The sequence below is a fragment of the Lepidothrix coronata genome, unplaced genomic scaffold, assembly GCF_001604755.1.
Source record: "Lepidothrix coronata isolate B3197 unplaced genomic scaffold, Lepidothrix_coronata-1.0 Scaffold24, whole genome shotgun sequence".
Taxonomy (NCBI): Eukaryota; Metazoa; Chordata; class Aves; order Passeriformes; family Pipridae; genus Lepidothrix; species Lepidothrix coronata.
Genome location: NW_016690204.1, coordinates 5,942,179 through 5,969,228, shown reverse-complemented (window position 1 = coordinate 5,969,228; position 27,050 = coordinate 5,942,179). Strand labels below are relative to the sequence as shown.

The 27,050-nt window shown below is 39.0% G+C and overlaps 1 protein-coding gene across 3 annotated transcripts in view; it reads left to right on the top strand.

Moving 5' to 3' along the window:
- GRIN2A (glutamate ionotropic receptor NMDA type subunit 2A) overlaps positions 1–26,675 on the top strand; it is a 171,019-nt gene extending 144,344 nt beyond the window's left edge. The window contains exons 11-14 of one of the 3 annotated variants that reach the window (XM_017809079.1): positions 2,668–2,855; positions 14,829–15,067; positions 16,684–18,278; positions 21,867–26,675. In XM_017809079.1, coding sequence (XP_017664568.1) covers positions 2,668–2,855; positions 14,829–15,067; positions 16,684–18,278; positions 21,867–21,882 — 2,038 coding nt within the window. In that variant the 3' untranslated portion in view covers positions 21,883–26,675. Of the gene's footprint in view, positions 1–2,667; positions 2,856–14,828; positions 15,068–16,683 lie in introns of all 3 variants that reach the window. The other 2 variants (XM_017809078.1, XM_017809077.1) reach the window with 2 other exon arrangements.
- Positions 26,676–27,050: the final 375 nt, after the last annotated feature.

The window sequence follows — 27,050 nt, the reverse complement described above, 5'->3', positions numbered from 1 at the left end:
TTACATTGCAAAACTATAAATCCCAGAATAAACAGATGACAAATTCCAGAATGTGTTTTAACTGAGGTTGGCTGGTTGCAGCAGTGTCTGCACCCATTACCTCCCCATCCCTTGCCTGAGCCATAGGCACCCACCAGGAGGGGAAGTGTCCTTCCTTCCCCCCAGGTAACTGCAGAGGTCTCAAAGCCTGAGCTTGGATTGTATTGATTTGGGTAATTGTCTGCTGCACATCAGAGAAGTTACAAGTATCTCAAGGATACAGCAAGCAGGTTTGTGGGGTTTTTTTCCCCTTGTGAGCCTACCCCAAGAACATGGATTTTTGTTTTTGCTCTCTACACAAGCAAAGATTGTCTCTGAAGTGCTGAATCAAAGCCCATCATTTAGAAAACTCTGATCTTGTGTTGAGAACTGCAGGCTTGGGCAGTGCCCCGGGGCCCTCTTGGATACCTCCAATTTAGTTTTACCCCAGGACCACGTAGCCATCCATGTTTCATTTTGGGATTGGATTTGTGGCACCATCTAACAGATGTTTGATGATTGTTTTCTGCATGTTAAATTATCCCATTTAAAGGAAGGAGGGAGGCAGACTTTTAGCATTTGTGAAGCTAGTCTGCTTTTTAAGCTGAGGATTGTACCAAATGAGTTTTAGGGAAGAGTGGAAAAGCAAAAGAAGTGATGGCCAGACTATTTCTTTTAATGGTTGCATGAGCCACCTGTACTTCTCTAAATGAACTACTTCACTAAATTCCAATTTGGTGACTTGAATGGTGAGTGTTGGGATAAATATCTTTGAAGGCAAGCAATAAAGTGCAGTAAGTAGTGACAGGAATTTCACTTTTCACTTCTTCATGACAGCAGACAAAAAATCCAACAACTTCATTCTCTCCTGGTATTCCTCTTGGTTTTACATGAGATGGACAGGGGTATTTTTTAGTTGCACAGTTTTGATACCTGATTTAGAGTTCTGCAAAGGATAGGGTTCTGTATGAGAACAATCACTGCATTATGATGCACGTGAAAATTTGTTGGTTTTTCTTTCTTTTTTTTCTGTCAGCAGTCAAAATGTAATATGTTTAGGTTTTGCTCTGTTCTGTGGTTATAAATGAAAAGTTTTATCAACATAAACTGATTTAAGATAGTGTGATTCCAAAACTTCACAGCAACAGGATTCAAAGCTGGGGCATACTGGTATAATGTAATTGAAGTTGATGCTCTTGTACCTGTTTGTGCCACAATACATTTATTTTTATGATTTCCTTGCCACAAAGACAGGCCCTAACTGTTTCTGAACAGTATTTTGCCAGCCTTTGTCAGCTGCATCCCATCAGAAGGAGTCAGCAGTGCTCCACAGCAATGCCCTGGGGCTCTCCAGGGGCAGTGCTGGCAGTGCCTGCAGCTGCAGAGCCACTGAGGGTGAAGGGGAAGACTCCACCTGCACCATCCTGGGAGGCCCATGGTGTAGCTGTGTCCTCCCTGCTCCTCTGGCCTCCTGTGGGATGGACAAAAGTGTTGAAAATGGAGATTGTGTTACTGGGGGATGTGATGACTTTGGGCTGAGACCCAAATAGCTTCTTTCTATTGCCTTTATAATCTGCTGGTCCTGTGCAAGTGGTAGAAATCACAGAAGTTTTGGCTGCAGTAATGCAAAATAAAGTCAAGTTTTTATCTTTTTAAAGATTGCACATGAATTTCTGCCAGTATAAGAATGTATCTTTTCTTTGACTGGGATCTGCTGCTGGCAAGTGATTGTCCTTCCAAATGGCCTCCTCTTCTTGTAGGTGTATTTTCATTGGTGAAATAGCCATGCACCAGCCTTCTAACTCTTGCTTTTACAGTGCTTCTGAAAAGGTATCCCTGAAGGACACTGCCTCTTCTCCCTTCCTTCCTGAATTTGTGTTCCTGTCTTTTGTTGTGTTCCCTGTATTCTTTAGAGAACGGGATTATCCCACTCTTACATTATTAGGTAGATGGACTGAAAGGCTGGAACTTTTTCACAAGTTCCTTTGTTCCTGCTGTGCTCCAGATACACAAATAATAAGTTTGGAACTGCGAATCTTAAAGAAATGTTTTATATAATTTTTAAGCAGGATTTAGATAGCTGTATTGAGTATGCTCCAGTACTGGAGCATATTGAATACATTGAATACAGTTTGTCTTATCAAGGACTTAACCTCCACCTTCACTGTTTATTTTTGGAAAGAGATGTAAAATAAGGGCATGTGTGTAAGACTGGTGAACTCACGTTTTCAATCTCATTCAGCAGTTTAAATAAACTAATTGGTTATTGTTGTTGGTTGTTATTCTAAATTATCTATTGTCATTTCTGTTGGTTTGGGAGACCATTTTGCATCTCAAGACGTTTATTACCCATTTTGAGAACATAGATAGAAAGATAACAGGGCAAGACGTTTTGCAGCTTGGTTTCTCCTGCTCGGTATTTTTTTAACAGCATCCCTTAAAATAGAAATGCAAAACTACGTGTCCTACTTTCCCCTCACTAAAATAGATGCCTTTTGTTAATTTTAGATACAGCAGAGCAGGATATGTAATTAATGATATCAAAGAATCCATATGATATTCAACAGGGTCTTAACATCAAGGACAAAAGAAGTCTGACAACAGCTGTCCCTAATGATTTGGTTTGTAAAATGTTTTCTTTTATTTCAGGAAGTTGGATGCTTTCATCTACGATGCAGCAGTGCTGAATTACAAGGCTGGAAGAGATGAAGGCTGCAAACTTGTCACAATAGGGAGCGGATACATCTTTGCCACTACCGGCTACGGAATTGCACTTCAGAAAGGATCACCTTGGAAGAGACAAATCGATCTCGCCCTCCTTCAGTTTGTGGGAGATGGTAGGCACCAACCTTCTTTCCTCTCTTTTCTTTCTCTCTGTATGCACAGCTCATTCAGTTTAAGTAGCTCTGAGCCTTTTTAGTACTGTTATCTTGCAGTCTTAAAAAAACAAAAGAAGTAAAACAAATGAGTAAAATTACTTCTTGATGCTGAGACAGAAATTCTCTTCCACTCTGTTCTAACTCACCTCACTGCCAAGGACATCTGCATCTCTTTTTCAGACAGTGTTTTCATATACATCACAAATTAAAGCTGGTCTTAATGTTAGGGAGCATTTATAAATTTATTATTTTGCCTTTGAGCAATCCCTGAGGAGTTTTTCTTTGGTAGATGAGTTATCTTTCTATATGACCATTTTGCTATTAAAAAGTGTTTAGCTCAGTTCAGGACTGATGTGAGTGATCCCTCATGTAGGATGGATTCATTTAAACTTCTGGTAAAAGAATATCTGTGAAACTGAATTAGATTGACTGGTTTCATTGAATTTCAAACAACTATTTTTCATTCTAACACAAAATAGAAAGCATTGTAGGTCCTCTTGGCACTTCTGCCCTGCAGAAGAAAACTTACTGCACATCTTTGATATATTTGTAAACAGTAATGGTGACTCAGTCTCCACAGAGGGCTTGAACTCCTTTCTGATTGTAGGGAAACTTCAAGCCTTTCATATGTGCAAGCAAATAGAAATATGGTGATTAAAAAAAATTGTACGTTATGACTGACTAAAATCTTCTATCAGGTTGGAATATGGTGTGTGTTACATAATCTTTTTTTTTTTTCCCTACATAGATATATGTGTTGACTTTACATTTTTCTGTCGGTGAAAGAGAGGGCTTTATTGAAAAATAAATATGGACTTAAGGTCAGCAGTGGCACGTTGTTGAGACTAAGAATGGCAAATTTCAGTGTAACAGGAATGGCAGAGTGCAGGGCCTGTTCCATAAAAAACAACATTCATTTTCATACTGCAGGCAACAAGGGTGTTAGTCTTCCAGCACATGGATTTTATTCCTCTTATAATGCTAAACAACTGGAAGAGGTGGAACCATCCTGGCTGATGCATCTTGTCTGGTACACGTATAGAGATATTAGTGACATCATTATCGATCTGTTGGATTTAGAGAGGCTAATGAGGAAACATTGCTTACCTGGGTGAAAGAATGGATAGATGACCTGCAATGGCTGCATTTCAAGCATTCACATACTCTTGTGCTAAACAGTTGCAATTGATTGACTAAAATATTTGATTTATTTTTCTATTTAGAAAATTTCTTTCTTTTTGTGTAATATATTAAGAATTATTAGGTTTTGTAATTCCAACCCGTTTTTAGATGGGCAGGTTGAATCAGAGGTATTGGCTTATTTGTCCCATACTAAAGAAGAAAAAGCTTCTGTATCCTGAAGAAGAATCTGAGTTCATTTTTTTCACTGTGGGTTGACCCCTCTAGGTGTTGCCAAAGCATCACTCAGGTTTTCCTTCTTTTCACTTTGTATTTCCTTCATGCTTCATCTTTCATCATTTTTGATGCTTCTCATCCAACAAAAAGAAATTAAATCACAGGAAAGAAAATAAATGAAATAGAAGGGAAAGCAATTGAAGCTATTTAAGAAAAACCTCATCAAAATACCAAAGGTGCTGCATTTTTATGCGTCACTTTGTCTCTGAATACCAGGGAGAAAACAGAGTGAATGGGAAGAGAGCGTGAAAAATCTTATCCTGTATTTACACTTTGACCTGTGGACTTACTTAGCATACAAATGCTTATATCTTTAACCCATTTTTAGTAGCTGAAAACAATACAAATGAATTATTTATGAAACTCAGTATTAAAACCTTTCTATGAATAATTTATAGAATAGCAATAGATACAGTGGACACCCAGGTGAATAAAACCTTGTCACGAAATATCTGCTCCCTTGTTCATCTTGCTCAGGTATTACTTCAGGAGATAAGCAAGTGCTTTGAAGCACAAACCATGGGGATTGTGAGTGTGTTGATGGCATTTTTTAAGTAGCTTTAGAAGCTGCTCTGAACAACCCATGAATGTTAAAACATTAATTTTCTCCTGTAAAGGACTCCTAAATTGGTTCAGAAAATGGTGTGGGCACTATTAATGAGAACAGCAGTTGGACATATGTGATGTGTAGGAATTATTGTAGGCATGCTTCTTCTAGTCCCAGAAACCTTTGCTACCTTGTCTCACTTCACTGTGTCACAGGTCTAGATGATAATTTTCGGGAAAAAACCACCCCCAACAACCAAACAGATGCAGGAAAAGAAGAAAAAGAAACAACACCCCCAACCCCAAGAATGAAATTTCTTCTACTGATTTACAAAGTACATTGCAGGTGAACTGGAATAAAACACCAAGAAATTAAATGCAAAGAGTAATTGCCTGGAACTAGCATGACCTGATTTTGTAATCTACGTCCAACTGCAGTAGTTCGATGGATAATCTTTTTAGCTATGAATTTACATAACTCTGTTTTGGTGAACTAGAAGGGATGAACTCGGAGTTCAGACCAACATCACTTTGCTGTATCACTAAAAATCTCTTTGAAGTTATCTAGACTAAAAGCAAGTATGGTTGGGGGGAAGTTTCATCTTAAGATGATACTCCTGGGAAAGCCTCAGAGGAGCCTGGATGAGGTTGTTTAAGTAAATAGGCAAACACAAATGAAGGCAGAAATACTTCTTTCGCATATAGAGCCTCTGCAGAATATATTATTCTCTTAGACTAAGCCTATAAAACAGCAAAGCCCCTGGTATTATTGAATTACTATTCAGTGTATGTAATAGAGCATCCATCACAGTATGGAATAATTTCAATGAATGATTATAAATGTAATGAGTTTCATAACTCTAAGGAAAAATATCCTAATGAGTTCAACAAACACAATTTCTTTATATGTGTATTATGTTAATAAGAGGAGAAAACCTTTTGGATTATACTAGATTATACTTGGATAAGACAAAGTGATTTTTTATCTCATTGCACCTGCAAGAAACCATGATCTCATCTCTCTTTTACATTTACCCAGTACTGAGATGGCCTTTTGAAATGGATTTTAGAGCTTCCAATTTCCTCTGTGTGTGTCTTTCTCCTATGATTTCTCTGATTTGATTTTTCCTTCCTGCTCCTATATCATTCTCCTATCCAAGCCAGATCACTTACACATCAAAATGAAATTTTTGTGCAGTGAATAGGAACCTTTTCCCTCTTCCTTGCTGATGTAAAACATTCGACTGAAGAATTAATGATTTGTTCATGATGGGGCATCTTTTCATACTTCTCAAAGCATGATGCTTTTTCTGCGTTAAAGCCAATGGCTTTGAACCCTCTTTTTAATCTTGTTGGCACTGGAAAAAAAAAATGAAGTAAATACAGAGGGATGTAGGTTTGTGTTAGGGATAACTTCAAGCTTAGGATGGGTGGTTTATATGTGTCTGCATGAGCAGTGTTCTGCTCCTGAGGATACTTCTACTGAGTGGACAAATTATACTGACAATTAGCAATCACACTGTGAAAGCAGCTCTGAAGTCTCAGTGGAAGGAAGCAGGCTACAGGATGCCAAATTTGTTCCTCTAACAAAGAGGAAAAGAGACAGAAGAAAGGAGAATGGGAATGAGTTGCTGAGGAATTGACAATTTAATTGTCTCAAAAATATAATTATCCTCAAAAGGTTTCATCCCTTGGTCTGTGCAAGTTCATATACATATCCCAGTTCATGGGAAGCTGAGATCAGTATGCATTTGTTAGTACAAGATTAATTGCTTTGGAACACTGAATCTTTTTAATAGAAAGAGTTAGGAGTTGCTTTTTCTTGTATAAAGGATCTGAGTGAAGTGAATTTCTGGCTTTGTTCATCTTACTACCTGTGCAGCACATCTCATTATCTGCAAAAGCTTCGAGCTGATGATTAGCATCTGCAGCTTTGTTTAAAGTAGTTGATCACTGGGATGATTCTCTGAAGCACAGTGGTGGTTATGCTTCCTTTTTTTTGGCTTGCTGTGGTCACAAGACAAAGCTTCCATTGTTTTTTAACAGAGAAATAACAACACTGAGACACAGAAGACAATTTCTCAATCTTCAGTTGAGAGATAGAAGCACCCAGCAGTTCAAAAGCAACCAAAATGATACGGCTGCTAAGAAACAGCACCGTCATTTTGTTTGGATCTTCCGCCCACAGCCACAGGAACGTGTCAGAACAGAAATGTTGAGCGCTGAGGGATCGCATGGGACGTGCTTTGGTTTCTTTTATCAACCTCTGTAGGAGCAGCTGGGCAGGCTGACGTCCCCAGCACCCAGAGTGTTACCCTGGCAGCTGCCAACTGCTGGTGGCACATGACTTGCCATTCCATGGTGCAGGAAAGGCTCGGGCACACACTTGGGAAGGCACCCATGTCCCTCCAGCCTTCTGCAGCAGCAACCCTTGGCCAGCTCTCTGAAGGCCCAGGTATTGCTAATGCTCCTCTGGCTTGGGCTGAATGTGCCATTTAAAGCAGAAGAGTACTTTTCTAAAAATATCCTGCAAAAGACATTGTTTCTGAAACCCATGGCATCTTTGGGATTTGGAGTAGAACCACTGGTGCCTGGTAGGTGAGGAGAATTTAGCTTTCTCTTTTTCTCTGTCTTTTTTTTCTTCTCTCTTTTTTTTTTTTTTTTTTTTTTTTTTTTTTTTTTTTTTTCTGACTGCTTGATAAAGGAAGACTGGATTTTCTTTCTCCCCCCCCCTTTTATTTTTTCATTTGTAAGAAAGTGAGATTATTGAACTCCAAATGACAAAGCTGCCTCGGGATCAAGAGAGTAAGAGGGGTTCAGAGTGTGCATGGGATGGAGAGAAGGACAGCAAGAAGCCTTTAGATATGAGGGATGCAGCAGAATAGAGGGATAAAAGACTTGTGACAGCGGAAATGGGTGGAAACAAGGAACAGAAAATGCTTGGTAAAGAGAGAAGTTTTGGGGAGGAGTGGGAGAATATCAACCAGCTGGCCAGGTTATGCATCTACTCGTGTGAGGTATTTGTAATGTATTGCACTACCTGAAGATTAAGAGCTCAGTTCAAAAGACAGTGTGGGAGGAGATCTCCAGGAAAAGAGGGCAGATGATGTAGCTATATTAAGCCCTTAACCCTTAGATCTGCAAACTTTAAAGCAAGAAGAGACACGGGGATGTAAAGAGGAAAACTGGTTCTGGTTTGAGTTTCCACAGAGTCTGTTATCCCCTTCCTAATAACTTTCAGTTCTGGTTAATCTTTCTGTGCTTTTAGGAGAGCATAATACACTGAGAATTGTTTTCCCTGGGTGGATAATTTTTTCCCACTCCTTAGGGGTAATAGGTAACTGTGTAAATGAGATTTGCCCCCCTACATCTGGAAGAGGAAAGCTCTTTACTATTTTTTTTGTGTTTTAGCATAAGCCTTCCAAATCTCTGCCTAGATTATAAGGAAGTGTAGCAGAGTGACTCACATGGGCTGTTAAAGCCCAAGAAGGAAATACGTATGTGATTATAAGGACATATTTTCGGTGCGTGCTGCTCAGGCAGAATACACCCACAATCACAGTGATTTTCTGTTTATATATTTAGTGTCCTCCTTAAGCAGTGGGTGGAACAAATGTGACTGAAGAGTGTGAGTGTATAAGTGGAGGGCGTTTGTGTAGCTGAACAAGAGTTAGAGGGATTGTAATATTGAAAGTCGTGCTTAGCGGTTCTGTTAATTCATCCTTAACTAATGGGGACACGCAGAGTGAAGTCATTAACTCACAGTAAGTTTATTGCTGTCAGTCATCTGTGTTCCTCTTGCTATTTTTACAGGGGGAAATAGCTCAGAAAATAAGAGTAAGAGAGATTGTTTTGGGGGATCCAGGCTGAATTTGATAAGTTTCTGTGCTTTTATTTAATCTCTTCTCTGGAAACATTCTGTATGGATCATATAACTGGGTCAAATTGGCATTGATGAGCTTATTGAACCAAATGCACATCAACCCATTTGGCTGCTGACTCCTCTATTCAGGGTGAAGACCCTTTTATTTTGGGTCCCCAGGTGATGGGGTATTACCCTCCTCCTCTGTCACTTAGGGGGAGTTCTCACCAGGGTAAACATGGAACAATCTTTCCCTAAATTTGAAAACTACTTTTTGTCCAGTCTGAACAAGCAGATGCTTCTGCTAATGCCATCAGAGCCTTATGAAGACGATACCCTACATCTGACCAGTGTGAATGTATATATCCAACCCTTCTATTCAAGATCTATGTGTGGTATATGCCAGTTTTCTTTACTGGCTCCTCAGGCTGAACCTCAGGTTAGCGCTTTGCACGAGAGTCACCACCCCTCATCCTGTCAATACCAACCTGTTCCCTTGGCACCTTCTGCTCTGACACATGCACTGTGATCTCCTGCATCACAGGATGACCTCCTCCTGCCCTGCACCTTGTGCAAGTCCCAGAGTAGTGCTGACACTGGAGTCTGTTGTACTTAACCAATAAAACAGTGAGGACCTTGGGCTGCAGCTCTGCTCTTCCCATGTGGACAGAGCATCCTTTCCTTATGTGTGTGAAACAACACAATACATGGGAAAAATGACTTTTCCAGACAACTCTCGTTGATGCAAGGCAGTGTTTTTTGGAGTCAGAGGTGGGTGACTGTCCAGGACCTGGCAGTGATGCAGGTGTACCCACACTGGGGGTTCCACGGCTCAGGTGCCTGTTTGCAGTGGATCTTGGTTGTTGGATTGCAAACCCAATCTCTCATCCACTCTCAAGAGAGGAGGAGCCCATTTTAGAAAGGCCACTGCCAGAGAAACCCCAATTAGATTATTTTTTCCTCAGTTTATTTGAGATTTGTTGTTTCTTTTGTGTTCTGTTGGCCCCTCAGTGTCAGGCTTTGGGTAGTGGAGAAGGGACAGGCTGGCACTCTGAGCTACCCTGACATTATCCTTTGCTGACAGCATATGGAGTGTTAAAAACCCTTTTTTTCCTTTTTTTTTTTTTTTGTTACAAAAGAGACATATAAAATAGATTTTTTTTTCCTTCCCTTTATAAGCATAATTAAATAGGTTACAATTAAGCAAAGAATATGATGGAAATACCCCTCCAGAGTACCCGAGGAAGCAGTTGAGGCAGCCTGGGAGCCATCAGTGAACCTGTGGCTTTAACATACATGATTAAAGTAGAGCAGAAAAGCACCTGTCTTTTAAAGAAGCAAAGTAAGAAATCTGAATTATAGACTTAAGTGCTTATGAAAATATTTCATATCTTGCTTATTTCTGGCAATTTTTTAACTAAGGACATATTTGGGTGATAATGAAAATTTTTACTTTTTAATAGTCAGAAGGAAGACATCAGACCTAGTATTGAAAACCTGTTGAAACCAACTATTGAAAACCTCTCAAAAAAACTCAACAAACCAACTCTTACCCCAACTTGATTTTCTATAGCTGCTCGTGGAGAATGATGGATTATGTGGGCTTGAAGTTTTCTCTTTTTTATAAATAATATGTCATTTTCAGTTTGTGTCTTCCTGGGTGCATGTGAGATGTAGGGGAAAAGAATACTTGAAAACAAATAACATCAGTGAAGGGACCCCTAAGTTAGAGAGCTTTTACCATCAATACCCCATGGCTGATCCATTGCCTGGGAAGACACTGCCTTTTTCGGGAAGAGGGTTTCATAAGCAAGGCTGAAAACCAGGGGAGGATGCCAGACCTTTACAAGATGCTGGGCTAGGAAACGAAAGGAATCTAGGGATACCAGTAAACCCCCTGAAAGAACCCCAGAGAACTGGCACATCTTCAAGAGACAGTGGCAGAGACCTCAAAAGGGCAGTGTGTGTCTCAGCCCTGAGGGGATGGTGACAGGGACAGGTGACACCAGAACCTGCAATTCCTGCTGAGGGCCACGGTGAGGAAAAGCATGGAATTCTACCCTTTGGTCTGTATCGTTTCTGTGTCTGGATAATGATATTTTTATTGTAACAAAATTGTTCAGGGGACACACCTGAACCTTATCATTCCTTCCCAGGATGATAAGGTGTGAAATAGGCTGATAAAATGTAGAAAGAAAGGCACTTGTGGGATATTCAGTCTGAATGGCCAACTGGCACTTTCCTGTGCAAACAGCAGTCAGAGCAGAGAGGACCAGAGGCATGGGATCAAACCCAGGAGAAACACAAAGGGACCTGCCTGAGCACTGTACTGTAACCTAAACCCATTGTAAATAGTCTTGAATTAACAGTGAGAGAGCTAGGATGTTGCAATACACTGGAATGTGTTTTGAGTGAAGAGTGCAGAGACTCAACACTGCTTGAACTAAGGATCTTTAAAACACTTTGCTTATATTTATACTCTCACAGTATAAATGAGACAGATCTTTTATGATACAGTGCTATCAAATTTTTAAAAATCTCTTAGTGTAGGCATCATGTAGTTATTTGGGATTTTTTTCAGCTTAATATATTGTGGACTTATTAAACAAAAAATAAACGCTATATTTTTTTGTCAAATACGTTGGAACTCTTCATTTTCTAATCTTGTGCTAGTGTCATGATGTACTGTGTTGCTGAGATCTGCAACTGTTAATGCAGTCCACACATGAATGAAGGTAGGAAATAACTCTGGCATTACATTCCTTTTAGTAAGTGCCTAAAGTGAAAACAAAAGGTCTTAAAATAAGCCTGATTAGTATTTATGAGTAACTTGAGACCCCGCTATTAGAGGCAGATTTGAACTCCATTAACACTGGGTGCACCGAGGCCTGGGGTTTATGTACATTGAGGTTGCTGACTTAGATTTCCAAGGTCTGTCTTATGGAATATTTGGAGCTTTCACTTGCTAATTAGCATTATGCATGCATGGACATGACTGAACTCTCCAGTGCCTGCTAATCACAAATTACTGGCCTTTCAACTGCCAGGCCCACTATATTGCTATAGGTGTCATCACCCTATACATTCACCTCACAAGTCAGACCACCCAAAAGGATTTGAAAGACATCATTCCCCCAACAGGACTTGATGCTTTTAAATATGTTTTTTTTCTGAACCAAATTATAACTATGCTCAAAGTTCAATGTTTTGAACTCCAACTCCAGGCTAAGTTTGGAACAGACTGATTTTAAAAAAGAAATGAATTGACACTCCAGATAAAAAAATTCTTATGCCTGAGGATTTTGTAAAGAAATTGTTATGGCTTCTGTAAATAATCTGGTTTAAAATGTAATGGGCAGGAAAAGCAATAAGAATATTGAGCTTCTTTGCCAGTTTTATAGGGTCAGCTATGCTGAAGTGTTATTACAGTTAAATTAGTAACTGTTTTGTCTGTGTTTCTGTGTGTACACCACGCAGATATATAAATATGTACTGTACACATGTATATAAATATATACTGTAAATGGCAACTGCTTTATATAGAGAGACCAGAATTACCAGCCTAATCTGTCCATTCCCAGATAATATCATTACATGAGTATGACAATCCAGTGATTTGTAGTGCTGTGCGATCTGTAAAAATGTGGATTCTTTTTGGGCACTAATTAGCAGTGATTGCTGTCCTTGTCAGATGTAATGGAAGGGATATTGCAATACAGGATCTGTGAGACTCTGGGATGCTTTGTTCTTCATAGCTTGCCAGGGCACTCTCATTTATCTCCACTCAAAACAAGCTTAGTTCATTTCTGTAGGGATGTTTTTGGAAAGGTTGGTGGATTATCAATAGTTACTTTAGATGTACATGCCAAAGGGAAAGAAACACAGAGGAAACAGTAATAAAAAAGAGGTTTAAATTCCTTTGTGAATTTTGTTATGAATAGTAAAAGGGCACAGCAGTCAAATCAAATTGATGCCTGACAATCATGGGAGATGTGAATTTTCCTGTGGGAAGTAATGAGAGCTGGTTGTCAGAGCTTCAGCGACTAATGCACACACCAGAAATATTGCTCTCTCTTTGGACTTGGGTTCTTTTCTCTTCTGTACCCTGTGTGAGTTTTATTCATAGACCTTGGGGATGATTTGAAAGAGAGACAAGGGAAACAGTCCACTGAGGTTTAGCAGAACAAAAGAAATTCAAATGTTCTAAGATATGGAAATGCAATAATGAACTCCAATTATCTATGTGTGCAATATCTATACTGTTAGAATTAATAATTTATTGTCCCTATGTCCAGGATTAGAAGTTTTTAAAAGATTTATTAGGATTGACTTTCTTCTTCGGGGATGCTCTTAGGTGTTTTGAAGATTGAGCACTGTAATTTGGGAGAAGAAACATTGCCTTTTGCAGATGTGGAGGTTCAATTCATGCTTCAAGCACAAAATTAAACTCAGAATTAACTAGGGACTGAATAATCTCTTACAAATTTGTGAAATGTCTCTGCAAAAGTGCCTCGGTGCTTGTCCTTTCTACTTCGGTTTTTCATTCACATTCTGTGAGAAGCAATTTCTCCATCACAGTCTTGTGTTCCAGTTGGAACTCACACATCCAAATATCTGTGGGCTGCAGCTTTCCTGTTGCCCTGGCACTCTATCCTGCAAAATGCTTTTGCACAGCAGGTCATTGATCTTCTAGTCTAGCTTGAAGGTAGCTAAAATGTCAATATAGCTTATAGCCATTTTTTTCTGATATTTTCTCCAAGATTATAAAACTGAAAATGTATTCCCTAATCACTGGATAAGGATTAGGGATCTGTACTGTGAGAATTCTTCCCCCAGATTGAAGCCATATCTTAAATTGGGAAACACCAAGATAGTTAACACTGTGCTTTCTGACCCTCTGTATTACCTGCTATATTTTCTAGAAACAGTGAAGTTTTTGACGTTAAAAATTATAACTTCTCAGCAGTCTATATCCCCAAGAGAGCAAAAAGGTCTGTATGCCAATCAGTGCTTCACTAAGAACAACACTAAATGCTTGAAAATGAATAAATCATACACTATAAAAAAAGTTTGGCAGGAACAATGGCAGTTTCTTGCACACCTTTGTCCATGTTGGCAGGAGCAACCACTGCTTAGTGATAGTGTCCTTCATCTGAGGCCAAATCTCATCAGTGAAATAAATACAGGTGATCCACAGGGCCAGGAGGGAGCAGAGGGAGGTGCCCAGGGCACCATGAGAGGACTGGGAGCATGTGGGTGCAGTTACTGCGTCACCCAGGTCTCTGGGGCAAAGCAAAATGAAGTGAGACAAATCCAGGAGAAGAACTGCAATGGAAAGATACTGCTAATTCCTGTAGTGTGTCTGGTTAGTGGCTGTTCAACATAAAAAATAAAATGAGAGACATGAACGCTAATAAATCAAATCCCCAGATACCCAAACCCTAGGGAATAATCAATGCCAAAGATGATGGCAGAGACCAGACATGGCAGGAGAGGTTCAGCCAGAATGTTGCAACTTATATGAAAAGAAGAAGTAAGGTTATCACAGATCTGATGGGAAAGAACAAACTTCTCGTGGCACATTTTAAAGGACTGTGAGAACATGTGAAATTTATCCTATGACATTAAAGGGAATGGCCAAAGAGAAGGGTCAGAGTGGATCAGAGATGAGCAAGTGTAGAGCAGTGGAGAGGTGGGGACGTGAGAGGGTCTGGTTGACTGTCAGGATGCTTGTCTGATGGAGCTCTGTCTGATCACCACAGCCTGTCCCAGCTCTTTACTAAACTCCATTTCTAGCTCAGTTCCACTCTCTGAAACAAGTGCTACTAGTTATAGCAAGCAGAAGAAAGTTCTATCCAAACCAGGGATCCTGCTTTCTAGAGCAGCCAGCTTCCCACGTAATTTATGAAATCTGAGGACATCTGAAAGTAGGGTGCTGTGAATTGAAATCTGCTATATTTGCAACTCCTGAGTAGATAAGTCTACAGTGCTCCACAAATAAAGCATTAAACGGTGCTGTATTTTTAAACTCGCAAAGACTTTCGAATACTGCAAGCAGTGATTTTTGCATTTTTTTTTTAACTGGTTTGACTCCTTGCTCTCCCCAGGGGAAATGGAAGAGTTGGAAACCCTGTGGCTGACTGGTATTTGTCACAACGAGAAGAATGAAGTCATGAGCAGCCAGCTGGACATCGACAATATGGCAGGAGTGTTTTACATGCTTGCAGCAGCCATGGCTCTCAGTTTGATCACCTTTGTCTGGGAGCACTTGTTTTACTGGAAACTCAGATTCTGCTTCACTGGAGTCTGCTCAGATAGGCCAGGATTGCTGTTCTCAATCAGCAGGGTCAGTACTGCTTTCATTTTTCCCCTTTAGGCAACAAACAGCATAAACACTGCCTCCCTAAAACGTTATCTTTCCTTTTATTCCCACCTGGACATTTGAAATATGTGTTAGAGCATGAGTGTGATGCTCTGGAGTGTGATGCTCTGGAGTAGTCAGTAGGCTTAGGATGTACTTCCACTCCATGGGAAGTCTTTATCCATTTGATTATTTAGGGTATGAAATATCAAATGTGCCAGGATAATCAGTAATCCAAGCTGAAAACAAATACATTAAGGGGCAATTTTGATGAAGAAGTGGTAGAGCTCAGGTGCAGGAAATGGATTAATTCCCACATAAAAATCCAAGCAAAATAAATAGTAATTTGATAAGATACATTAGCTCTCAGCTTTGTGCGTTTTTTAAGCTAGAGGATTTGAAGTTATAAAATATAGTGGAATAGTTTTATAAGCTTTTCTTGATAGCAAACTTGAATAAACCATATGAGAAAAGGTCAAACACAAGTATCATTTATGTCTGGTTAGACACTAAGGCAGGTTTTAGTGATAACTTAAACAGATCCAAAGGGGATTTACATATCTAAAAAACTGATACTTGAGAAAAAAAAAAAGGGAAATGTGTGCTTGTCCTTATATTTTTGCAAATTAGTTGGGGTTTGTCTTTATATGATTTCATCACATAGTACTTTCATTAGGTAATTGACTTTGCTGGATTTTCTGTATAGCTGAGAAGAACTGAAAATGATACTAAAATGCCTAATTGCTTCAAAATGTACTGAAATTACCCTGTTGAGTAGATTGGACCATTTTGGAACTGCATTAAAAATACTCTGCCCTACCCTGTTGGAGATTGTCTGGAAACCATATACACCTTAACCTCCACATTTTACATTTGAACTTTATATTTTCGGCCTTTTACAGATGAAATTCTCCTAGGCAATTTGGAGGGGGGGGGGTGAAGTACTTATTTCAAAGGTAAATTACGTAGAATTGCCAGTTCAGAGGGTTGGAAATGTCAATTGAACTCACAGGAGTGACCGAAGACGTTGGAGTTAGAAGACGGGCTTTTGAGCCTTTTGCTCAAAATGAACTCAGAATCAGGCTTTAGGAACAGCTGGGGTTTTTTCATACGTACTAAGATAGGAAATAGAAAAGTTAAAATAAGACTAGAAGCCTTTTCAATTCAGTGCAAGTGAAGAGCACCTTAACCACCAGTAAAATAGCCCAATGACAGGCTTGTTTAGAGGGAAAACTTATTCACTGGTTTTAAAATAAGTGAATATTCTTTAGTGAAGCTTAGATTGTTATTGTGTTGAGACTGGGGAACCCCTTGGAGTCCCTTCTAATCTTGTTTTCTGGAATAAACTGAGGAGGCCGTCAGGGGCCACTGGTTTGTGAAATACTGGCAGTTTTACTCCTTTGTAATTCCAACAGATGTGGCAGAAAATACTCTTCCATATCATTGTAAGGAAATGATAAAAAGATAGAGATGCACTTTAATCTTTCTAGTAATTAGATAAGCAATGTTTAATTTTTCTTCATTGCTAATTAAAAATAGAATGGAAGTTTTTAAAATTTACACCTAGTGTTTTAATTTTTTTTATATTATTCATATTACAGGGTATTTACAGCTGCATTCATGGAGTACACATTGAAGAGAAAAAGAAGTCTCCTGACTTTAGTTTGACCAATTCACAAACCAACATGTTAAAACTGCTACGAACAGCAAAAAACATGACCAATATCAATCCTTCGAGAATTGACTCCCCCAAAAGAACAGCTGATTTTATTCAGAGGGGTTCTTTGATTATGGACATGGTCATGGATAAGGGTAACTTGATATTTGCTGATAACAGATCCTTTCAGACAAAGGACAACTTTTTTGGTGACAACATAAGTGAACTGCAGACGCTTCCTGGCAACCGACACAAGGACAATCTTAACAACTACGTTTTCCAAGGTCAGCATCCTCTCACGCTGAATGAATCCAATCCAAACACGGTAGAGGTTGCAGTAACAACAGAAGCAAAAGTGAACTCCAGACCTAGGCAGCTGTGGAGGAAATCTGTTGAATCTTTACGTCAAGAATCTGTACGTCAGAGCCAAGGTTCCCAGAGGGATGACGGGTCAGAGGAAAACAGGCAGCTTTCAGTGAAAAGCCAAAGATACCTTCCTGAAGAGATTGTCCATTCAGATGTATCAGAGACATCAAGCCGAGCTACTTGCCATATGGAAGCTGAAAACAACAACAAGCATCACAAAACCAAGGACAACTTCAAAAAAAGGACAGTAGCATCAAAATACCCAAAAGACTGTAGTGAAGTGGAACTGACATATCTAAAAACCAAACAGAGCTCTCCACGGGATAAAATCTACACAATTGATGCTGACAAGGAGCCAGGATTTCGCTTGGACACACCTCAGTACATCGAAAACATTGTCCTTCCAGAAACTGTGGAGTTTCCTGATGTTTATCAAGATCACAATGACAACTACAGGAAAGCCGAGCACGCTAACAGGACTCCAATGCATAATGAAGACAGTCTTCCAAACAATGACCAGTATAAACTTTATGCAAAGCACTACACTCTAAAAGATAAAAATGCTTCCCTACCCGATGATAGATACAGACAGAATTCCACCCACTGCAGGAGCTGTCTTTCCAATTTGCCCACTTATGCGGGACACTATTCGACCAGATCTCCCTATAAATGCGATGCATGCTTGCGGATGGGGAACCTCTATGATATTGAAGAAGATCAGATGCTGCAGGACACAACGAACTTATCACTTCCCGAAGAAATATATGAGCGTACTTGGTCAACAAGTAATGCTCTGCAATATCATAAAAAAAATAAATTGAGGATTAGCAGGCAACACTCTTTTGATAATATCGCTGATAAGTCCAGGGAAATTGATATTGGAAGACCTTCTCGTAGTATAAGCTTGAAAGAAAGAGAGAAATTTCTTCAAAGTAGTCCATATGCAAGCATGTTTAGTGTTCCCTCAAGCAAACTATTGAGCAACAAGGCCTCACTTTTAACTCATGCTCTAGAGGACAGTAAGAGGAGCAAGTCCCTGTACGCTGTTCACTCGGATGACAATCCCTTTCTGCACTCGTATCGTGATGACCAGCACTTATCTCTTAGGCGAAGTCCAGCTGATCTTTATAAACATTCATTGCCAACAAGAGGAAGAAATGATAATTATTTAAGGTCATCCATGCAGTCTACAGCATCATACTCTTCCAGGGATGGTCGGATCCATAATGACATGTACATTTCAGAGCATGTTTTGCCTTATGTTGCAAATAGGAATAGCTTGTACACAACTCCAAGGGTTTTAAATTCCTGTAGCAATACACGTGTGTATAAGAAAAGGCCTAGCATTGAATCAGATGTTTAAATTTTCCATGAACACTTTATCTATAGGGAAAGAATAGTTGCCACCATCTTAGAGGGAGAACTTATCCTTTAACAGTATCCTGCTCTGGTAAATGATACGTAAACCTCTCCCTTTCCCAATGTACTTTTGTACATGAATAGGTAAACTGGTATGCTCTTAACTATCCTTTTAAAATATGTCTTGTTGAAAAAGGATAAAAAATAGCCATTTATATATGCTTTATATATAAATGGCAAGTTGTACTGAAATAGCCCCAATATATGTTGGCAACTATGCTGTTTTGTATCTAATTCTTTTACTATTTCGGTTATTCTAATTTATGTTGCTAAGTATCATTCAATGTACTTTTGTCCTTAGAAATGTTTAATGATTTTCTAGTACTGGATAAGCAATATGGTATGCATGTAGTATGACACAGACAACAAGAATTAGGAATGCATTTGCACAGATTCAAAAGTAAGACTCTAAAAGAGAACAGAAAGCTAGACTTTCAAAAATATATGTTAGCTTCATAATCATTTTCAAAGCCAAGTAATAATTTAAAAAAAAACCCACATCCCAAGACCTTAATAAACAAAATACAGTGTTTTAGCACAAAATTAGTATGTTCATTCTAGACTGACAGACAATAGATGGGAAGGCAGTAGCCCCAAACATGTGAACTGCTGTGTACCAAAAGGAAGCCCCATGGATATTGGTTAACGTTCATGTACAAATGCTTTTCTTATATTGCACATGCACTTACCATTACAAAGTAGGTTCATTGAAAAGTTTGCAGTAATCTTGTCAGAAATTTCACAGCTGCCTAATCCAGAGTATATATTTTTAGATATCACTATATGGCACTTACTATGGAGCTGTGGACTTTACTAGTAACCTTGAGGCCTAATGTGTACGTAAGTTTGCATTTGCCCCTTACTGGTGATTACTCAGGGCTGTATAGTATTTCTTTTATTCTTTCACTTCCCAAACCAAATCCCGACCCACTGTAGTTCTTTGTTCATAGTGTATTAGTGACAACTAATGAATTGTATATTAATAGTATTAAAGCTGTTAATACAGTATCAAACACTGACAGCCATAAGTTCAGTGTAATCAGTGAGGAGTGCAATACCATTTATTTGCATACACAGCAAAGGTTTAACACCTTCAGAAGGACTTCTTCCTTCCAGAATATTGTGCATATTTGTTGAACATCAGACCATTTTTTTAACCTCTCCAATCAAGTCTGTTATATAAACTGAATATATGCACACTTAACTAAGTATGTTTATTATCACTGACTGATATGCAGATATTCACATTACAGGGGTGCATTGTTAAATGGCTTTTCCATTTAGTAAATGTCAATCAGATTCTTTCACAAATAAAATGTCTGCTACACACCCCTCCTTACCCTCACTGGAAAAAAGCCCCTACTAGATTTTAACCATAAGGGAGCGTGAAAGAGAGGAGAGGAAACCTTTCAGGAGTAGAATATACAGCTGCTAATTTAATTTAAACTAAAGAAGTAAATATAATTGCTAATATATTTAACTACTGAAAGTGTTGCACTGGGTGGTGCTCTCCCATTCTCCTGCTACTCTGCAAATTGCTTTAGGATTTTTGTGTAGAGGAAATTTAGATTATTCAAGCATTATTCCCTCCATTTCACTGAAGAACAGTGAGCAGGGAAACCATTACCACTGTGAATTGGAAAATGTGAATATTACCCTAACTTTTCTCCAAACTGAAACTCTTTTCAGCAGAATTGTGCCTGTCAGCTGCAATTGAAGTATCTGCATGCCAGAGGTGCAGTATGCAAGGTGTTTAATTTGGAACAGCATACTGCAGAGCAGAGTTGCAAATGGGAGATAATATAAATGATGTATAGGGACAGTCAAAATAAAGTTTTTTGAATTGTTTACAGCTTTTTTTTTTAATTATTTTTATTATTATTGAGAAGATTCAAGCTGACTTTGACCACCAAACAGTCCAGAATGAATTCTTGGTATTTGCAAATGTATTTGTATGTTCACCATGCTGGTGAAGGATGATATTTTTAAGGAATGAAATGTAATGAGATTTGGGCTTCTGAGTCTCTTTCCAGCTTCCAGAAATCTCACAATGCTTTATCATAAGTGTGTTCAGAAAGCATATCTATGGGTATCTGTACACTGTCCATGTAAAAATATGTTTTGAGTATTCTTTATTCAGCATCTGGTCATAATTACTGGCCCTGATTCACATGGGATGCTTTCTGGTTCCTCACTGGAGGCAATTTTTATAATCAGAAGTTCCTCACCTGCCATGCATATTTCCTAGGAACAGTTGTATGAGCTGAGCAGGGCTAGGGTGGTGTCTATGGGATGAACAGTACTTGTCATGAACCCAAACCTTTTCCCAAAGACATAGACATATTTGTCTTAGGTCTGCAGGAAAACAAATGCACTGAAGGCATAAATAATGCTGTAATCAGTGTAAAAAAAATATTTCAGGCAAATTTCAATATCCGATCCAAATCATAGTATATTTACTAAAGTCTGCTGTATTTCAGCAGTTATGATATTTGCTGATGTTGTGCCAAAAAGTGCCGTGGAAATTGCTGAGCATTTTACCAATCATAAAATTCAGTGGTGGCTCTTGTCTTTTGTATCATCATAAAGCTCTCAAAATATTTGTTGGTCGCTCCAAGTCTTTTGTATCATCATCTCTCTATCCAACCAGACACACCTAATTCAGTATATATATGAGTATGGTATGTGAAGTTATGGGAAAGAAAAATTCCCTTTTACACTTTCTAGTTTAAACTCTATAAACTCTTGAGTTTCAATTGTAAACATCCTCAAGCCAGGTGGATTTGTCCTTCTGTGAGATGTGCAAGCAAATTAGTTATAATGAAATATATTGCAGTGTTTGCTTTTTCTGATCTGAGCAGATTTCTGGTGACCGTAGAGATTTATTATTATTAGCTGCAATATGAAATACAACCACCTCCCCTAAACCAAAACAAAGAGACAGAGGGAAGACTTGATAATGTTGCACAGCAGTTGTTCACATGGAAATAAAAGATGCTGCCTTAAAGGAGGAAAAAACCCACCAGACGATGAAAGTAGAGGGAGTCTGCATGCGTTTGTTGTTTTGATCTTGGCATAAGCATGAGACAGTAAAGGGGAAAGGAGAGGATAAAGTGCAGGGCTGTAGGCAGTAGCTGGTTGCAGATGTTTACTTGTAAAGAAGAAGCAGCTGAGAAGTTGAAGGAAAATCTTCAACAGTAGAGCCACAAGCCACAGCTTGTGAGGCTCAGCCGTAGAGCGCGTGGAATTCGGAATTTTGCCTGAGCTTTGTTGATGTATTTGCACTGACTTTCAATTAAACTGAGATCAAGACTTTCTGTATTTCCCTCTCTCTCACTCTAGCTGCTGCTATACTTGAAGAGGAGAAAAGAATCTTCCTGCATAAGTGGCCATCCTTTCTGTACCTTTCTGGATGGTGCTGGTGACTTGTTACATTTTCCTGATTACAGCTCTAGCAGTTTGTTGGTCATTCCTATCACCAAGATTTCCTGTGACTCCAGCTGGAACTGAATCAGGCTGTAAATGATATGAGCCATTCTTGGTAGCATGTCCTGTAGTGTTACACTGCTCCTGGACGACACCTTTTATGGAGGCAGGATATTGAATTGCTGAGGAATGCAGTAGGTACATGGAGGTAAAAACAGCTACATAGACATACCTGCCTCTTGCTCTTTTTCTCTTTTAAAGATATTGTAGAATTTCTTCATGTTTTTGTCTTTCCCTTTTCACCACAGTAAATCTTCCTTTTTTCTTTGAAATGGATTTTGTGTTCTGCTTGTGTTTCTTAGAGCAGTGTAGCCACCCACTAATTTAAACGCATGGTAATAAGATATTTTAATATATAAGATAAAATTAAGGAAAATTAAGAGATTTTGCATTTTCGGGAAATTTAATTTAATGTTTTTGCAGCTTTTGCTTAGACTTCATTATTCTGCTATCTAAGAAGCTTGGTTAGGAGAAAGAGTGCTGTGGACAAACAGAAACGAAATCACCGCCAGCTCACTGTGTTTTGGCAGCATTTCATAAATACATGTCTCTTTATGATCTTTCAGGAACACTTAAGAGGTGATATAAGGCTCACAAGGGAAATCAGGTGTGGTTTATTTTTCCTGGTGAAAATAAATCTCTTTTTTACATAGTTTTAAACGAAGCAAAAGCTAGAGCTGTGTGTGTAGCTTTGAGTTTCTGTGCTGGAAGGCTGAGCTCTTTCTGTGGCCAGTGGGGAGGGAGAGAGAGAGAGAGAGAAAGAAAGAAAGCAAACTCCCTCTGGGTGAAAGTTCTGAGGACTGTGACCTTTTTAGAAAGTACAGGTTCCTAACTTAGACATCTCAGTTAGGCGGGCTTAGAAAAGCAATAGTCTATTTATCTCCAGCCTCAAAAATGTACCAGTTAAATCTGCAAGTGAGTCCCAGGTTCAGCCTTGGAGGTGTGTATAGGTTTCTGTGCTCAAGCAAGCAGTTGTTTGTGGGGTTTGCAGTATTCCCTGGTCAAGATCATTGTTTGCTTTATACCACATGACTATCCAGCCTGAGATAAAACTGTCAGAATCTATTCCTTGTGGAATAACTTGCTGTTTTCATACTTCTGCAGTGTAGCATATGTACTTCAGTGATGGGGAAGGGTTTGGTACTGTTCCCTCCCTTCCTGGGTTCATCAACGTAGAACAGCAATTGTGTCACAAATCTCAGCTTGGATTTAGAAAGAATTCAAGAGCTGGATCTTTTTGTTGTTTTACATTGCATTTAAGATGTTTGATACATAAAACCCAGTGAAAACAAAACTTTTATGGGAAAATCCTCTCCTCATTAATATAAAGAGCAACTATCTGTGGCTTGGCTAAATTGTGTCAAGTCTTAATCATCACATCATGTGCTTCTTTCAAGATGGACTGTCATATATTGCCTTACTAACTTTTCCCAGTTCTAGTCCTGTCTTAACTCAAAAGTACTTTCAAAGCAGATACCTTTCCTACGTAGGGCAATCTGATTTGCAGCATAAAAACAGTTTTCCAGTGATACACTTAAGTTCTTTGCTTTATCAGTGTTGTTGTTTGGGTTTTTTTTTAATCTAAACTAACTTCCTGTAGAGAGCTGAGCCTTCCAAACATAGCAGTGCTGAAGGAACTTCTGAAAGAACATAAAGGCCTTTTAAAGTATGATTAACTATATGAGCCATTTCCCTGCCCAAACTCACCTGTACTGTCTTATTTCAATGTATTAGCAACACGTTAGCGTTTGCTGTCACTGAGGGAGCTCAGTTTAATCACAGCTGTGTGTTTGTGGATGTAGATATCAGCATAGACAGGTATATGGAGTGAGAGAGGAAAGGCTGGAGTCACCTGTGAAGCTGTGGTTAAATGGGAGCAGCCTCAGGACCGTCGTGTCTCTTGTATCGCTCTGACCAGTCTCTGTCTGATGTGCACATACTGTACATAGTGTAAAATTCCTGTCGGTGCTCAGCTTCCACTGTGGAAATAACGCCATGTCCACCCTCATTCCAGTGTCACAGCGGTGTCTGTGGGGTGGGGAGGGGGTTGGTTGTGCTCCCTGGTGTCTGTCACCCTGCTCGGTGGGAGCAGCACTCCCCGCCCTGCTGGGGAGGGTTACTGCACTCTCTGTAAATAAGCTTCTCATTTATTTCCCTCACTCAAGCTTTTAGTTGTTTTTTTTTTTTTCCCCCCTGCTTCTCTCGACCTGTGTGCGGAGTATGCTCTCTAAAAATATGTGCTCTTCCAAAGTCCTGCAGCTTTGGAAGTCAGGAATACAGGTGTGCATCGCCCTGCAATGCAGTGAAAATGCACTTAGTTCTTCTCGTGGGTTCATGAGCTTTTTTGTTACATACTGCAGAATATCTGCTGTAGTTCAAGCTGTTTTTTTTAAATAACTGCCATTCTAACAGCTGTAAGAATCCACTGCTGATTTTGTGATGATTTTGTCATATCTATAATTTAAGAACCACAAATAATATAAGTAAAAATAAGTTACCTCACTATTTACCAGGTTTTTGTTGTTTTGCGCTTAAATGACAATTTTTACTCCTTTTGCTTAATTCTTTACCTGTATTGAAAACAAGGCTAAATTAGTAGAGAATATAACCATGCTGTAACATTGTCATGCAATACCTTTATTAATAGATAACCACACTAAATATAGTATTACATATTTAAAAGAGAGATGGTTTCGACTCTCCAACTCTTAAAAAGTAGTGGTGATAAGCAGTTATACTCCTAGATGTTTTGTCCTTTCCCTTTTGTATTAGTATTTGTTTTCACTAATATATTTCAAAAATTATATTTCTGTGCACGTTATAAAACTGTGAAAATAAATACCAGTAAATATTGTGATACTTATTCAGTGCACTGTAAAGTTCCAAGTGAGATGATACTTTGCTTGGGAATTGAAGAAGGTTTCCTCACTTCTCAGAAATGGTACTTAGCTTTAATGTGGGAAAATGATAATATTTACAGTGACATGAAATTTTAATGGAGAATGTCTTGTTTTGCACTTCTAGTACTATTAGAAGAAATGATATGTTTTTCTCAGCAAATGCATCATGAGAATACATTTTTAAATTTGTTTTGTGCATTGCAGTACATAAGAATGACCATTCTGAAGAGATTTGTGTTACATCATTGCTACAGGATTCTTTTGTCTGATAATTTTTTTTTTCTTGAGCCTGTTTAATAATGGTGTTTAATGACAAAAACCTTTTGGAAATGTATTTTGGCTTCTGTTTCACATTGCAAACCCTGAACTTGGACTAATAGTGATGCAGTCGAAGGCCCTCATGAGGTTGCTCTGCCTTTCCATGCCACTGGGGAAGGAGACCTTCCTTGTTCCCAGTTGGGACAAGATTAGAGGAGTCGAGGACAATTTTGGAGGATGTGTTGTGCAACATGTGAAGTGTAAATGATCTTCAAAACTGAAAATAAAAAGAAATTGGAGGTTCACAGTTAGCCACACTATGGGGGGGGGGGGCTGTAACAGGATGTAGGGTGTGCAGTTTCTGGAGGAGATGATAATTTTTAACTAATTTGAATTCTATTTAAGTTTCTGAAAGTAACTGAAAAAACAGGAGTTTTCTTTTTCTTTTAAAGCCAAAGTCTTTGCTTTCATACGAGGTTTCACAGGAAAATGGGCCAAAGAATACAATTAAATATGCAAAAGGTTAATCTTATGGAAAAGGGTATCCTGTCATCTTGATATGCACAAGCATATTAATGGTGATAGGAACAATGTGTGTAATTTTCCTGTATATTGCTATGTAGGTTGCACTATTTTGAATGACACAAGCCTGATATTTTAATTACCAAATACCATAAGAAGCTGTTTATTAATAGTTTAAACTTGTTAACCTAAATATATATACAGTATACCCAGGCGTGCGTGCGTACACTTCCCAACCCAGTCATGTGTGAGTAATCTCCCAGAGCCGTGGGACACATTTCAGCACTGCTTTATTTTAAGTGCTTGTCTTCTCTCCTTCCCAAACCTCCCAAACCTACAAACCCTCTAGCAGCATTTACTGTAGTGTTTGATACCTATTACAGAAGGGGCTAAAGGACTCGCTGGGATCAGGATTGCTTTGTGCTAGGACACGTGGGAACATGTCAGAGGAGAGTTCCTGTCTGAAGGAGCTGGAATTGATGCTTGCTATAAATAACAAGGCCGTAGGAAAAGGATGTCTTCTCATACTGTTTGGAAAAATCTTGGCCAGAGAGGATCTATTGGCCTGGTGACTGACTTTAAAACTCAGTGTCAGCTTATGTGATCCACATCTGATCCTTAACCATGTTCCTTAAGGTAGCTGAGGAAGGATACCTCAGGAACCAGATTCCCAGGAAAGCCCAGCTGGTGTGAGCACCAGTGGCCGCCCCTGTATCCTCCCATGCAGACTGGGCAGTTTCCAAAATCGGTTTTGCACGCAGAGACAGGTTTAGCAGTGGTGTTTAAGGCAGAACCACTTCTCTGAGTGCACAGGCTTTTGAGCTTGCTATTGCTGGTGAGGTGGAGATTTTCACTGAGGGATGATTGTGTTGTTTGTTGTTTGGCTGCTTTTCTAAATTTGTAGTTCTCTAACTAAAACTTATGACCAAAAAAAAAAAAAAATAGCTTGGAATCATTTGTTGGAAGTAATTTTTTGAAAGGGACAGTTGGATAGTTTCGATTCTTTCCACCTTAACCAAGAAACAGTAAATTCTATAGGGTCAGATTTTGTCTACAAGTTTATTGCAAGTTTATCTTGGAGAAGAACTTGGTTTCAAGCTCTTCATCTGCAAGAGGAAAATTTTTACTTAGCTCATTTTTACCTGGCCTAGGTCTGGATTCCAAACTTAGGCAAAACACCTTTTGACTTAAATAGGGATGTGTGAATGAATGATGAGAGAGCAGATCTTTGTTGCAGTTCACGCTCAGTTGCAAACCTCGTGTTGCAAAGGTATGGAAATTGCCTCACATAAAATCGAGTGCAGCTAGGAAGGAAACTAATGCAGTTTCAATAAGAACTGTTTGCAGTTTATTCTTGATA